Here is a 14,070-nt window from a genome sequence, read left to right as displayed (position 1 = left end):
GCGCACAGGAGGCACCGGGGCTGGAGACGCCACGCGGAAGCGGGGACACCAGATGGGGCGGGTCCCTGGGAGGGGGAATCGGGGAATACACGAGTGAATGTCTGGCGTGGGAAAGTAGGCAGAGCCACTCCGGGACTCGGAGTGAAGGAAGCGGACGAGGAGGAGAGAGAAGAAGAGGGAGCAGGGCCATACCGGTTGAGGGCCGGGAATAAGGGGCACGGAGGAAGAGACAGTGATGGGTGTTCGTCCCCCACGCCAGCCTGCGCAGCGGCTACCAGGGAGTGGCCTATCTCTGGGACAAGTTAGCAGCGGGTCCCCTCGCCCCCCAACCCAGTTGCCCCCTACTTCCCTGTTCTCTCCTTCAGTCCGTGGCCAGTCCTTATGTGGGCACCAGAGTCGATTAGCAAGGACCCCCTCCCCTTCCTCCTCCTCCTCCTCCTCCTCCTCCCAGCCCCCTCCCTTCTGCTCTCCTCCAGCCCCTTTCATCGGCTAGTCCATTCCCCTAATCCTGGCCCCCTCCCCTAATCCCCCCCATCCGACCCCAGGCCGGCTGCAGCTATTGTAAGGTGGAGAGAAGGGAGGGGAAAAAGAGAAAGGAGGGGTGGGGGAGGGCCACCTGTTCCAAGACCCCCTTCCAAGGCCAGACTGGACACCAGGATGGGGCCAAGAACAAATCACCCTTGGGGGCCATAAGGAACCCCGGGAATGGGGGGGGGGGCATGACTGGTGCTGCAGAACCAATGAGAGGGGGTGGGAACAGAATCCCCTCCCTCTGAAAAGACCCAGAGTGTCACGCATACACAGTGACATACACTCTTTCCTCTCACACCCGGCGGCGGGGGTTGCCCTGGGAGACCAGGCAGTGAAAAGGAACAATCCTTTGGAAAGGGGAGAGGGGGGGAGGTGGGGAAGGGTCTGAGGGCTTGGACACAAGAAGAACCGGAGGTGGCAGGGAAGAGGATTTGGAATTTATTAGGGTCACAAGCACCCCTGCCTTCCATATTCAGCATGCCTGAGCCACACACTGCCATCTCTTTTGTAGCCTGGGAACTTAGCGTCCTCATCAGCAGGAGGCCAGGCAGTGGTGGGGGAGTGAGCAGAGTCCGGCTTCCAGCAGGCGGTTACATGAAAAGACCTCCTGAGAGGGGTTGAAGCATCGGGACAGGTGCATGGGTGGGGATGTAGGCACCCACTTCTGTCCCTGGTCTAAAGAAGGGATCTCTCTGCCCTTCAGGCTGCAGGGTCCCCTCACTTTCTCATACAGCCCGGGTTCTGTTTTCCGGTCCTCCTCCCCATGAAGGCCACATACCACTGACTTCCACGGAGGCCCCTGTGATGTATCCACTGTCTTCTGATGCCAGGAACGCAACCACATCTGCTACATCTATGGGGATGGTGGGGGAAGGGCAGTCTCACTTCCTTAGATCCAGACTGGCTATATCCCCACTCCCCTCAAAAAAAAACCCCAACCCCTAAACCTACACCAATCATTAATCCCTGTGCGACCTTTTCAAGACTATTACAGATTTAAGGCTCTGTTCAAGCCCCCTCAGATCCTTCTCCCAATCCATGCTCACCCTCAGGGTCCCCCATGTGTCCCAACGGAATCATTGCAGTTACCTGTAAAGAAACACGTGGGTAAAACTTTCTTTTATGGACTCCCTCCCACCCCTTACTTTTTCATCATCCTTCATTATGTACAAGCACTGTGCCCTTGACAGACTGCCCTCCACCCACAGCCTACCTTGTCCTTCACTTTCTCTGGCATTTTCTGGGTCATGGGCGTTGCAATGAACCCTGGGAGGACTGAGTTACATCGAATTCCATGACTGTGAGAGGAGGAATGGATGCTGACCCTGGGAAGGACACTGACCCTTCCCTTAGCAAGGTCCTCCCAAGGTATCCCCAGTCTGACCCACCGTCCAAGCTCCCGGGCTGCAGTCTGGGTGAGCCCAATCACTCCTGCTTTGGAGGACGCATAATTTGTTTGTCCAATATTCCCCACCTACAGTGAGTCAGAGACCCATAGTGAGTCAGGAGTCGGTACAGGGGACCCGCTTCCCAGCGCCCACGTGGCTAGCTGGCCTGGCCCAACCCATCCTGACCTTTCCAACGATGCTACTAATGTTGATGATGGAGCCACGACCGCCACTGGACACCAATGCCTGGGCGGCAGCCTGAGTGACTAGGAAGGTGCCCTGGCACGAGAGGGTAACAAGGCTGGTAAGATCAGCTGGGGTGGCAGCTTTCCTCCAAGTACTTCCCCAGGCTGGGGGCGGGCACAAGTCACAGGTTTAGAGATCACCACCTTGAGGTTCACAGCTATGACTCTGTCCCAGTCTTCTTCTGACATGTGGAGCAGAAACTCATCGCGTGTGATGCCCGCACAGGACACAACGACAGATGGCGGGCGAAAAAAGCAGGCCTATGGGAGGGAGGAGGAGGCTAACGCCAAAGACCACAAAGGGCCGAGCTGAGGGGGTGTGCGGCGCGGAGCCCGGTTCACCTGCACTTGCTCCAGCAGGCGTTTGGCTGCGGGGCCCTCGGACACGTCCGCCTGGAAGGCAGCGTGCTTCCCGCGCGGCTCCCTGTCCTCGCTCCCTGGGTTTCCCAGCAGCCGCACCGTGTCCTGTGCCGCTGCCCCGTCCAGGTCGCAGGCGGCCACTGCGGCGCCCTCTGCCGCTAGGCGCACGCTGATCGCACGACCGATGCCGCTACCCGCACCTGAGATGGGAGAGTCCGCGGTAGGGGGAAACGGGCCGAGGTCAGAGGTCATGGGGCGCAAAGTTACTGAAACTCAGACAACAGGGCCAGGGACTCCAGGGGTGGCTCTCCCTGACATGGGCCGGGCACCCTAACCCACCCTGAGGGAACCCCTGAACCTGTGACCAGGGCCAGCGCGGAACGGAGCCGGAGCTGAGACGCCATGGCGGCTGCGGGTGGGCGTGCCCTGCGCCCAGGCCAATCCGAGCACGCCGGGGGTGTGGCTAGGACCGGTCAGGGTCCAATGGAAACCCCACTAGCCGTAGGCCTTTGGCAACCACCAGCGCAACCTCCCACCACAGGGGCGTGACCACCCACTACCACTTGGGGACCTATCGGGAAACAAGGGGCCCCTTCCCCCTCAAAAGACAAAGGCTGCATGTAGGGCAGAAGATCCAAGTACTTTTATTTCTGGTAGTCGTTCCTCCCCACCCATTCAAACAGTGGTATAAAATGAGTAGAAACAAAAATCAGGCCATGACATTTTTCCAAGGAACACCACCCACCCCCTCAAATCAGGACACACGATTGATGTCTACCCCAGTCCTTCTGCCAGGCCTTCCCTGAAGCCATCACTAACCAGTTCAGAGGGAGATGGACCTTGGAGGACCCTTGTGTGGCATGCTGGTGCTGGGAAAACGTAGACTAGGGACCACCAGGTAGGCTACTGTCTCCCAGCCTTCTTCATGGTCCCATTTATTTCTCCAAAACCAACAACACTGCTGGGCTGTCTCCCACAGCATGGTCCCTCTGGCCTCTCATGCTCTGTGTGACTCTCATACCTCTAAGGCCTCAAATACCAAAGATGCCATTCTCCAGGCTGAGCCTCCTGACAATGCACTGGCCAGGGTCCCAACTGCCTTTATTTTGGAGTTAGGGGTAGGACAGGTCACCCACCCCTCACTCAAGATGGGCAATCAGTACCATCATGGCAACACCCCCCAGCAGCCCCAGCACCTCCAAGAGAGACTGTAACGGGGATGCCTCTCTCAGTAGCTCAGGTAGCACGGACACTGTTGCCACATAGATGAATCCACCTGCAGTGAATGGCAGAACCCAGCCGGGACCTGCACCACCAGCCACCTCACTGCCCACTGCCCCTCCCTCAGTGAGAAGGGCACAGGCTGTGCCTGCCAATGCTCCAATTGCAGTCAAGAGTTGCAGACGCATCGCCTGGAGGGCAGAAAGGAGAAAGACAGGATCATCAACAACTAAAGGTTGGGGGACCAGTGGGGTACAGCTGTGTGGTGTCCATGTAAGGATAGGAGACAGAAAGTGAGGTGGGGAGATGGACCCATTGTAGTATCTGCTGCACAAACACCAGGGCAGGAGTCTGGGCCCCAGGCACCAGCACAGGAAGCAGAGGCAAGCAGCTGCCTGGGGCTCCCTGGCTAGTTAACATGTCAGCAATGAGACTGCCTCAGGACCACACCCAAGGCCCCCAGCCCCATACCAGCCTGGTAAAAATAAAGGGTCGAGGGCTGGAGAGATGGCTCAGCGGTTAAGAGCACCCGACTGCTCTTCCAGAGGTCATGAGTTCAATTCCCAGCAACCACATGGTGGCTCACAACCATCTGTAAAGAGATCCGATGCCCTCTTCTGGTGTATCTGAAGACAGCTACAGTGTACTTATATATAATAAATAAATAAATCTTTAAAAAAAAAAAAAAAAAGGGTCGAGGAGGGGGTACTAGAACAGACATCTCCTGAGAAACTGTAGGCCATCAGAGGCCCTTTCCAGGCTGTACTTATGGGAGGGTTGAGATTCGGAGATAGAGAAGCAACTTTCCCGGGTTCTAAAAGGCTGGATGGTAGTGTAGCTCGTGAGGAACCAATGGCAGGCTGTCAGCACCAACCTGTTTCTTGCTGCAGCCAGACTGGACCAAGATGGCAAAGTCCCCAACCTCATGAGGCACTTCATGCAGCAGGACTGTCATCGTGGTCAGGATCCCAAGCCCTCGGCCCCCACGGAAGGAAGCACCAATGGCCAGCCCGTCTGTGAAGTTGTGTGCCAAGTCAGCAGCCAGATTCAGGTACCCAGACACACGCAGGTCTTTTTGTAAATAGACAAAGGACAAAAATGACTGAAGGTGTCATCACCACCAGTCCTCGAGCTGTTTCGTGCATGCTCACACACGCATGCACACTCCATTTCCTAGAGCCCCACCGTCACCCACAGCAAACACTCTGAGAAACTCAGAGTAGTAAGCCCATCAACTCATCCCTTACCTGAGCCTGTTTTTTCTTCTTCAGGGTTCTGAGGTTTCAGAGGGCCATCTCTGGGCCCCATGTCTCCTCCTCTCCTTTTCCGCAAGCCCCCTGCTTCCTTTTCATCCTCTGAACTGGGCTTTCCCTTTGAAGGACACTCTGAGGGGGACAGGAGTTGATCAGAGTGGGGAACAGAGCTTTTTCCGTGTCCTGCTCCAGCGGATGAGCCTGAGCGTGTTGTGTAGCAGGCAGTGGGGGTGGGCTCACCATGCCTATCCCCGTGCGCGTGGCTGTGTCCGTGCGCGTGGCTGTCTCCGTGCGAGTGTCCGTGTCCGTGCGCGTGCGCGTGTCCGTGCCCTCCTTTCACGTGTCTCACAAACTTCTCCACCACAAGAAAGGCGACAATCCCACTGAGAACCCACAGCCCCACAGAGAGAATGGGGCCCTGGCCTGGGATGGAGGAATGAGGCATGAGGGCGATGCAGACTCAGATATAAGTGCTGAAGGAAGGGAAGAGGCAGGCCTCTCCCAGCGTCCCAGTCCCTAACTCTTTCTCACCGCTGTGGGAGTGTCCGTGGCCAGGCTGTGCCGGAGTATGGTGCGAATGAGGTTCTACAGGAAGAAGGGAAAAAGGACAGATGGGGGATGTGTACTTGAGAACTATTGGGAGACCTGGGATCATTAAAGAGGACGAACAAAACAGCTTGTGTTTCTGAGATGGAGCCCACATGTCACTTACCCAAGGCGTGAGGGATGAGGTGGAGGAAGGCATCTCCCAGGAGCCCCCCAGAAGCAAAACTGAGCAGGATCTGGAGCAGAGAACGATGCCTGGGAGAGTTTGACTCCACAGGGATGAGGAAGAGCACGAAGAAGGGAGCCGCGGAGATTAGCACTGTGGCCCCCAGTGCCTGGAGGAGAGTCAGAAAGCAAATATGGAGTCTTCCAACAATTAAGCACCAGTCCCTCTTCCCCACGTCCCCCGGGGACTCACATAGGCCCAGAGGGTGACAGTGTCCAGGTGGTGCTTGATGCCTGGAGCCCCAGCCTCCCTAGAGGCTCCATGGCTATGTCCATGTCCTCTGTGGTGGAGGCTATCGTGGGAGTGGCCATGGCTATGGCCATGGTGCACATCCTCCCGTGAATGTCCATGGTCGTGGCTGTGGGCATGCCCATGCCAGATGCTCTCATGAGTGTGGCCATGGCCATGGCTGTGGCCATGGTGGAAATCTTCATGTGAGTGTCCGTGGCTGTGGCCATGGAAGTCCTCTTCCACGTCTCTGTGCAGGTCACCATGACCCTCGTGTCCGGCTACCAGCAGCCCCAAAGCTGCCCAGGTCAGCAGTCCCACAGCCACCCAGTGGGGGTCCCGCAGGACCCTGGCCATCACGCTGACCAGAGGAACAGAGACGAGTCTACTTGACTCTCTACCTATGCGGGATCCGCTTCCCTTGAAGCCCTTCCGTCCACTCTATACCACTTGCTCCCCTCTTACATTGTTCCCAAGGCCAGTTCTCTTCATCCCCGACACCCTTCCTGGATGCAGCTCCCCCAAACCTCCCACCCCCCAACACCGCTCTAGCCTTTGATCCGCAACTTTACGGTCTCTCTGGGCCCTCGTCTCTATGGCTCAGTAGTTAGGGTAAAAGCATGGAAAGCGCCGTAAGGGAGCAGCAGGGAGTTCTCACCGGCTCCGGGATCCTCTCCGTTCTCGGTTTGCTGGGACGTGGCACTCGCGCCTCAAGCTCCCGCGAGATCCGGAAGTTCCCTCTTGCTGCGCCCCGCTACCTTTACCAACATGGCGGCGCCCCGAGGACGGCGCGGCCACGGCCCCAGGGCGCATGCGCGCACCCGGGGGTTATCTGAGGGGACGGCGGGCGAAGTGGCTGACAGGCCGGCGGAGACCGCCTCCTCCGTTTCCATCTCGGCGAGGGGGCGGGAGCTCGAGGCGAGACTTCCCGTCTATACAAAGATGGCGGCCGCGTCGGTGCTGTCACCTCGGTGCCGAGCCGAGCGCGGCGCTTGAGTCGCGCTGCCACAGGCCGGAGCCCGCCCTTCTCGGCGGCTTCCTCGCGCTCCCTGAGTCCCCCGCTCTGCCCCCTGCGCGTCCCTGGCGCCTCTCCGGCTCCCCCACCCTCGGCCCCGGCGTCATGTCTTGGGCCACTCGTCCGCCCTTCCTCCCGCCGCGGCATGCCGCGGGGCAGTGTGGGCCGGTGGGGGTGAGAAAAGAGATGCATTGTGGGGTCGCGTCCCGGTGGCGGCGGCGGCGGCCCTGGCTGGATCCCGCGGCGGCGGCGGCCGGAGAGCAGCAAACCCTGGAGCCGGAGCCGGGGGAGGCTGGCCGGGACGGGATGGGCGACAGCGGGCGGGGTGAGTGTCCCGTGGGCCCGGGCCGGCGCCCCTCGCGCCCCCTCCCCGCTCTCCCGCCCCCTTGTTTGTAAACACGCGCCCTCTCCATCCCGAGGCCCAGCGCCCTCCCCCGGGGCGGGGCGCGGCGGGGGAGCTTCCGCCCTCCAGGTGCGGCGCCGCGGGGCCAGTGTGTGCGGTCTCGGGCGTGGGAAGGACACCATTCCCCTTGGGCTGGAGGACTCTGGGCCTTGGAAGGCTGAGCTTGCGCTCTGGGACTGGGTATATCTTCCATACTCTTCGCCCCGAATGTTCTAAGTTGGGAACGAGGGGTTCACTGGTGCACCTCCACGTGCTTCTTGACACCCCCCTCCCGAGGTCAGCTTGGGATGACCCAATAGGCTCCGCCTGAACTGCCTCCCTTTTTTTTTTTTTTTTTTTTTTTTTTTTTTTGTCAACCGCCTCCTCTCCCAGCTTTTAGGAGTGAAATTGTTTGATGACTTGGTGTTTCTGAACTCTGGGGTTGTGGGCTGTGGTGGATCGGGGAGAATTAAAAGTGTCCATTTGGGTGATCGAGAGACTCAACTTTCTCTTCTTGTCTCTCCTGTCTGTGTGTCTGTCTTATGTACCCACTTCTCAGATTCCCGAAGCCCAGACAGCTCCTCCCCAAATCCCCTTTCCCAGGGGATCCCTCCCTCTTCTCCTCCCGGTCCACCTCACACCCCTTCAGCACCTCCACCTCCAATGCCACCCCCTCCACTGGGCTCCCCCTTCCCAGTCATCAGTTCTTCCATGGGGTCTCCTGGCTTGCCCCCTCCGGCTCCCCCAGGATTCTCCGGGCCTGTCAGCAGCCCTCAGGTGAGAAGTTGTGACACTTTCAATTCCTTGTTCTCAGCTTCTTACCCCCACCCCCACGCCCCATCTTTGGGTGAACTTCCCCATAACCCGTTGACTGTTCTGGTTCTCTAATCTAAGTAGGCCCATGGTCTCAGACTCCTTGCTCTCTCTGAAGGGAGTGGTCTTTTGGTGCATGATTCTCTCTGTTTTGCAAACAAACAAAAACACTTCAGCCCAAAGGGAATATTTTTGTTGTCCTGTTCAGCTCACAGTGGCCTTCTACCCTCGTCCCGTTCAATATGGCCTTCTAAGACGTGCCCTTCAGGGCCACTGTGTAGTGCAATTACAGAAGGTTAGATATCATTCAGTAATGCCGCAGGAAACCCCTTTACGACAGGCTACAATGTCACCAGTACCCTCTGGGCTTGTTCACAAGTAGGAACTGGTTTTCCTGGGTTGGGGATTTAGCTCAGTGGTAGAGCACTTGCCTAGCAAGCGCAAGGTCCTGGGTTCAGTCCTCAGCTCCGGGGGTGGGGGCTGGTTTCCCTGACATATGAGAGTTGCTTTCCAAATGAGTCTCCTGTGACTTCCCTATCTCCCCCATCCCAGATTAACTCCACAGTGTCGCTCCCTGGGGGTGGGTCTGGCCCCCCTGAAGATGTGAAGCCACCAGTCTTAGGGGTCCGGGGCCTGCACTGTCCACCCCCTCCAGGTGGCCCTGGGGCTGGCAAACGACTTTGTGCAATCTGCGGGGACCGAAGCTCAGGTACGGGGCTCAGCACAGCCGCAGAAGAAGAGAGAGCACAGGGGCTGTTTACCACTGCCTACGGGGTCCCCGAGGGTTCTTGAGGCAAGGCCAGGCCCAGGAGGCCTGTGGGACCTTCAGAGTCACATCGGACACGGCGAGGGGTAGGAAAGGGGTTGGTACAGAGTTTCTGGTCAGAGGACTAAGTTGTCACATTTCTGGGTGAGACACAGGAAGGATTTAGACTTTGTTCCCTCTCTGGGCAGATTGTCCAGGAGGTCTCCATAAAACTTCCTTGCTGCCAAACCTCCCTGTTGTAGGCAAGCACTATGGGGTTTACAGCTGCGAGGGCTGCAAGGGTTTCTTCAAGCGCACCATTCGGAAGGACCTGACCTACTCATGCCGAGATAACAAAGACTGCACAGTGGACAAGCGCCAGCGGAATCGCTGTCAGTACTGTCGATATCAGAAGTGCCTGGCCACCGGCATGAAAAGGGAGGGTAAGGGCCTGCCCAAGGGCCTCACGGCTTCCTTGTCTGCGGGGCTGCACTTGCTTTCTCCTCCAGGGGGCGCAGTTTGATTTCTCTTTCCTGTCCTCAGCTTGGTCCTCAGTACCTCAGTGTCTCTGTCTCTATCTTCATGGTCACGTCTCAGAGTTAATCCCACCTCCTAGCATAGTTTGGTCCTAGGGTGAGGTGACCTCTTCCCCAGGATGGGTCTCTTGTCTTCTCCACGTCACACAGCCCCTTCTTCCCTCTGACGCTGGGTCCTTTCTCTGGTCTCCCGGTCTCTCCCTGGACCCGGTTAAGCTACAGTCACTGAAGAGGTCAGGACTTGGTGTCTCTCTTTTCGTCTCTATATCTAGTGAAAGCTGACTCCTGGAATTCTATGAGACATTTTAGGGCTTATCTTGTCCAATTCCTGCTCTAAACAAGATAAGACTTAGCTCTCCTGGGGTCACACCGGCAGAGTGGTAGGACCGGCATCAGAACACACACCTTCCAGACCGGGCTCCGTCTACTGCTGCTCTGTGGTCAGGAGTGTCTACAGTCAAATGCGGAACTGGCCACGGTATCTTTAGCCTCCTGGAAGCAGGAGCCCATGAGGCTAGTAAGACTGCCCAACGAGTGTCAAAGTGTGTGGGCGGTATTTTAGCACATCGTCGGCCTGTTTAAATGTGGACTCAGCCTTGATTCTTTACTCTTCTGTCTTATCTGCCTATCCACTTACTTACGTGAGCGTCTGTTTGCGGTGGTGGGGATAGAGCCCAGGGTCTGGTGAGTGCTAGGCAGATTGGCTTCTGGAGCGTCCTAGCCGTTCATCCCCAATTACCTCCCTAGTCACTTTATCTCGAGCGACATTGGCTGAGAAGGCCCCCAGCAAGTTTCAGACCCTTCATAGCTGGCTTCTAATTTTGCATCTCTCCCCCCCCCCCCCCCCCAGCGGTACAGGAGGAGCGACAACGGGGGAAGGACAAAGACGGGGATGGGGATGGGGCTGGGGGAGCCCCCGAGGAGATGCCGGTGGACAGGATCCTGGAGGCAGAGCTTGCTGTGGAACAGAAGAGCGACCAAGGCGTTGAGGGCCCTGGGGGCACCGGGGGGAGTGGCAGCAGCGTGAGTGATGGGTTGATACTTTCTCTCGAGGTGGGGGTGGGGGAAGGAGGCTGGATGTGTTCCGCCCCCCACGACCCCCTTCTTTCAATCCCTCCTCACCTTGCCCTGAACTGAAAGGCCTTTAAGTTATCTGAGGTGAGCCAGGGATGGAGGCTAACAGTCTCAGCACTTGGATAGACAGAGACAAGGGATCTCTAGGAGTTCAAGACCAGCCTGGTCTACATAGCAGGTTCCAGTGATAACCGCATGGGAGACTGTCTCAGAAAGTCCTGTCTCTGGTATGGGGTGAAAGCTCCTCCTCTGCTCCCACTGGACGGCCCAAGGTTGGTGTGGTCTCTGACTGCCATCAGAGAAGCTCGCCCTGCACAGCTGTGTCCGACAGGGAGCGAGCGGAGGCATAGAGAGGAGCAGAAAAGCTCTCAGGAGGGAGGTGTTTCCATCGCTCTCATGCATCTCATCCCGTCTCCACAGCCCAATGACCCAGTGACTAACATCTGCCAGGCGGCTGACAAGCAGCTGTTCACACTCGTGGAGTGGGCCAAGAGGATCCCGCACTTTTCCTCCCTACCTCTGGACGACCAGGTCATACTGCTGCGGGCAGGTCAGTGGCTGTGACTCTCTGACCTCGCCTCCTGGCCTTCAGTGACCCCAGTAGCGTTCATTCTCTTGCATATTCAGGGAGCCCAGCGGCTACTTTGCCCCCTGTTGTCTTTGTACTTGGGTTCCCATGGCCTGGTGTCTGGCCGCTGACCCTCGGTGCCTTCTGGCCCCTAGGCTGGAATGAGCTCCTCATTGCGTCCTTCTCCCATCGGTCCATCGATGTCCGAGATGGCATCCTCCTGGCCACGGGTCTTCATGTGCACAGAAACTCAGCCCATTCTGCAGGCGTGGGAGCCATCTTTGATCGGTCAGTGGCCCTTGGCCAGTCTGGCCTGTGACTAGAAGGGGTGGAGCTGTAGGCTGGTCCGTGTCCAAGGCTGGCTGAGCTGTGACCTTTGAGTGACCTGCAGGTCCCTCTCCAGGGTGCTGACAGAGCTAGTGTCCAAAATGCGTGACATGAGGATGGACAAGACGGAGCTTGGCTGCCTGCGGGCAATCATACTGTTTAACCCAGGTGAGGGGGGGAGGGGAGGCCGCCCACCCGGCCCGGCCCAGAGGTGAGGGAGGCCATCCCCTCTGACCCAGTGGGCCTCACTTCCCTCATCCTGAGGGCCACACTGCATGTCTGTCTGTCCTGACTTGATTCACCTGCCGTCTTCCTCTTGTTCTTCCTCCTTTACCGCCCCAGACGCCAAGGGCCTCTCCAACCCTGGAGAGGTGGAGATCCTTCGGGAGAAGGTGTATGCCTCACTGGAGACCTACTGCAAGCAGAAGTATCCTGAGCAGCAGGGCCGGTGAGGGGCTGCGGGGCTGTGGCCAGCTCGGAGGGTGAAGCAGGGCTCTGTCCAGGGCCTGGGTGGTGCTGGCTCTCACTCCCTCCCACCCTCACCTCAGGTTTGCCAAGCTGCTACTACGTCTTCCTGCCCTGCGCTCCATCGGCCTCAAGTGTCTGGAGCACCTGTTCTTCTTCAAGCTCATTGGCGACACCCCCATTGACACCTTCCTCATGGAGATGCTCGAGGCTCCCCACCAGCTAGCCTGAGTCCGGATGTACACGGAGGGAGAGTGTCGCTGAGGAGGACTTGAGCCGGGCGGGGGCGAGAGCCATGGGACAGGTGCAGAGCAGGAGGGGACTTGCCCATCCTGCCAGGGGTCTGGCAACACTTAACAGGGTTTGCGTGGTCCCCAAGTCAGAGCAGAGGGGACCCCAGATCCCTGTGACGACTACATGTCTACCTTCAGTGGCCTTGAGTCTCTGAATTTGTCGGGGTCTCCCATGGTGCGGGTGACTCCTCATCCTGACTCCCCAGCACCAAGCCCTGCCCTGCTCCCGGGACCCTGCCCCCTTCTCATTAGCCTCACTCCCTTCTGAAGAGTGGAACGGAGCTCCCCAGAAAGGGGTGTTGTGGGGCAGGCCCCCAAGCCGGTGGTCTTGGGAGGGAGCAGGGCTCGGACAGCCCTTCAGCCTCCCAGGCTCGGCAGGTGGGGCAGAGGAGGGCCTGCCTCTGTCCTGTCAGCCCTTTCCACAGTACCTGCTGCAGTCAGACTGAAGAACAAAGAGGCTGTGAAGGGGCCGCTGAGGAGGAGGCCATTGCTATTTTTAATTTCCTGTGAGGAGAGACTGGGAGTTAGACTCAAAGAAGTACTGTACATCCCCAGGTTGACTTAAATGTCAGGGCTGGAGGTGGCATGTGGGCAAGGAGGCCCCTCAGGTGGTCTGTCCTGGAGCTGTCTGGGCTCTGCCTTCCTCATCTTCCCTGCAGCTCTGGACTGAGAGGCGGTGGCCCCTCCTTGCCCCGCTCTTCCCTAATCCTCAGCGCAGCTAGTCTGGGAACAGGGAGAATGTGGGGTGGCCAGCCTGCAGAGATGGGTGCTGGGCTGCATGGTTTTTGCCCTGGATCTCTTTTGGGGGGGGTTCCCTCCCATCTTTCACTTGCACATAAAGTCGCTTTCCAGTTAAAATAGTCGTTTTCTGGACTGAGATAACTATGGGTGGTGGGCACCATGGCATCTAGGTGTGGGGATATCCGGTGAGAAGCCCTGATGTGCTCCTGGATGCTGCCACAGCCCGAGGTTCCCTGGGGCTGCAGAGGCGGTGCAGGGTGGGGGATACAAGGCGTGCTTTGTCGGGAGGGGGAGAGGGTGTGCCAGGTTGGGGGCGGGGCTGCCCAGGGAGGAGGGAGACCGGCTGCTTTTCAAAGGCGCCTTGTTTGCTGGTGCCCTCCCAGCGCCAGCGGGCGGCGGCGTCTTGCTCACTCCAGCTTTCACCCCGGCTTCACCGCAGGCTCCCAGCAGACCCGGCACTGTGCCCACCCTTAGGGGCACGCTGGTCTCAGCGTTGCCCTCTTAGAACGGCCACGTCCCTGAGTGACCCCCTTTTGCCAGACTTTTCCAGCAGCATCGCCTGCCCCTGCTCCCCTTTTCATTCTGTTTTACTTAGTCCAGTACTTTTATCTTTTGGGGCGATTCGCGATTCACCCAACCCTGGGCTCTCTCCATTCCACAGGGCGCCCCCCACCTTTGGGTCGCTATCTATAGCTGGGTCTATAAACACCCCACCCAGGACTCCTCTGTAATTACATGTGGCAGGACGAGGGAAGTAATTATGGAGTCCTGATTACGAGTGGGCGTGGGACGGTCGCCTGTAGGCCCGCCCCTTATGTCCCACAGTGCCCTGAGCCCCTCCCTACACTCTGCAGAGGGGCTCTGGGTCCCCTAGGGCGGCAGCGGTGGTGTGAGAAGACCATAGGATCATAAAAGTGAAGGGGCTGGAGAAGATACATTCTGTTCCCACAAATGCCATCTGAGGGTGCACACAGGCTGCCCAATCCCTCCAGAAGTAGGGGTGTACCATTCCAGGGCTAGCGAGTGAGGAAGGTTTCCAGCCCTCACACTCCCCTGCCCAGGTGGAAATCGGGGTGGGGTTTCCCCTCGGTTGCTGTGGGCGGGCGGCTAGAG

The 14,070-nt window shown here is 58.4% G+C and overlaps 4 protein-coding genes across 13 annotated transcripts in view; 2 read left to right on the top strand and 2 right to left on the bottom strand.

Moving 5' to 3' along the window:
• Positions 1-14,070, top strand: part of Wdr46 (WD repeat domain 46) — a gene marked incomplete at its 3' end in the record, with an annotated part of 127,752 nt that overhangs the window by 87,618 nt on the left and 26,064 nt on the right.
• Hsd17b8 (hydroxysteroid (17-beta) dehydrogenase 8) lies at positions 947-2,944 on the bottom strand. 6 transcript variants are annotated; one of them, NM_212529.1, is made up of 9 exons: positions 2,883-2,944; positions 2,507-2,724; positions 2,309-2,425; positions 2,106-2,198; positions 1,920-2,005; positions 1,745-1,829; positions 1,578-1,620; positions 1,310-1,384; positions 948-1,138 (listed from the first exon to the last, which is right to left on the bottom strand). In NM_212529.1, the coding sequence occupies exons 1-9, from the start codon at positions 2,926-2,928 to the stop codon at positions 1,122-1,124; spliced, it is 780 nt and encodes a 259-aa protein (NP_997694.1). In that variant the 5' UTR covers positions 2,929-2,944; the 3' UTR covers positions 948-1,121. The 6 variants fall into 6 exon arrangements, 4 of the variants coding, with proteins under 4 accessions (XP_087453766.1, NP_997694.1, XP_087453765.1 ...); XR_015644821.1 differs by lacking the exon at positions 1,578-1,620 and having other exon boundaries at positions 947-1,138; positions 2,883-2,941; XM_087597640.1 differs by having other exon boundaries at positions 947-1,138; positions 2,507-2,941.
• Slc39a7 (solute carrier family 39 member 7) lies at positions 3,146-6,720 on the bottom strand. 2 transcript variants are annotated; one of them, NM_001164744.1, is given in 8 exon segments: positions 3,146-3,936; positions 4,620-4,816; positions 4,993-5,130; positions 5,239-5,421; positions 5,530-5,583; positions 5,711-5,879; positions 5,963-6,359; positions 6,657-6,720. In NM_001164744.1, coding segments are annotated over 7 exon segments (1,407 nt in total). In that variant the 5' UTR covers positions 6,356-6,359; positions 6,657-6,720; the 3' UTR covers positions 3,146-3,663.
• Rxrb (retinoid X receptor beta) lies at positions 6,919-13,074 on the top strand. Of its 4 annotated transcripts, none has more exons than XM_087597635.1 (10): positions 6,919-7,338; positions 7,955-8,172; positions 8,761-8,917; positions 9,217-9,396; positions 10,340-10,512; positions 10,984-11,113; positions 11,287-11,419; positions 11,523-11,626; positions 11,801-11,906; positions 12,007-13,074. In XM_087597635.1, exons 1-10 carry the CDS (start codon positions 7,119-7,121, stop codon positions 12,152-12,154), a joined length of 1,569 nt encoding a protein of 522 aa, XP_087453761.1. In that variant the 5' UTR covers positions 6,919-7,118; the 3' UTR covers positions 12,155-13,074.

The sequence above is a fragment of the Rattus norvegicus genome, chromosome 20 (genome assembly GCF_021556685.1).
Source record: "Rattus norvegicus strain SHRSP/BbbUtx chromosome 20, alternate assembly SHRSP_T2T, whole genome shotgun sequence".
In the NCBI taxonomy this organism is placed as follows: Eukaryota; Metazoa; Chordata; class Mammalia; order Rodentia; family Muridae; genus Rattus; species Rattus norvegicus.
The sequence above is the reverse complement of the archived record's forward strand: the minus strand, read 5'-3'. Positions and strand labels throughout refer to the sequence as shown.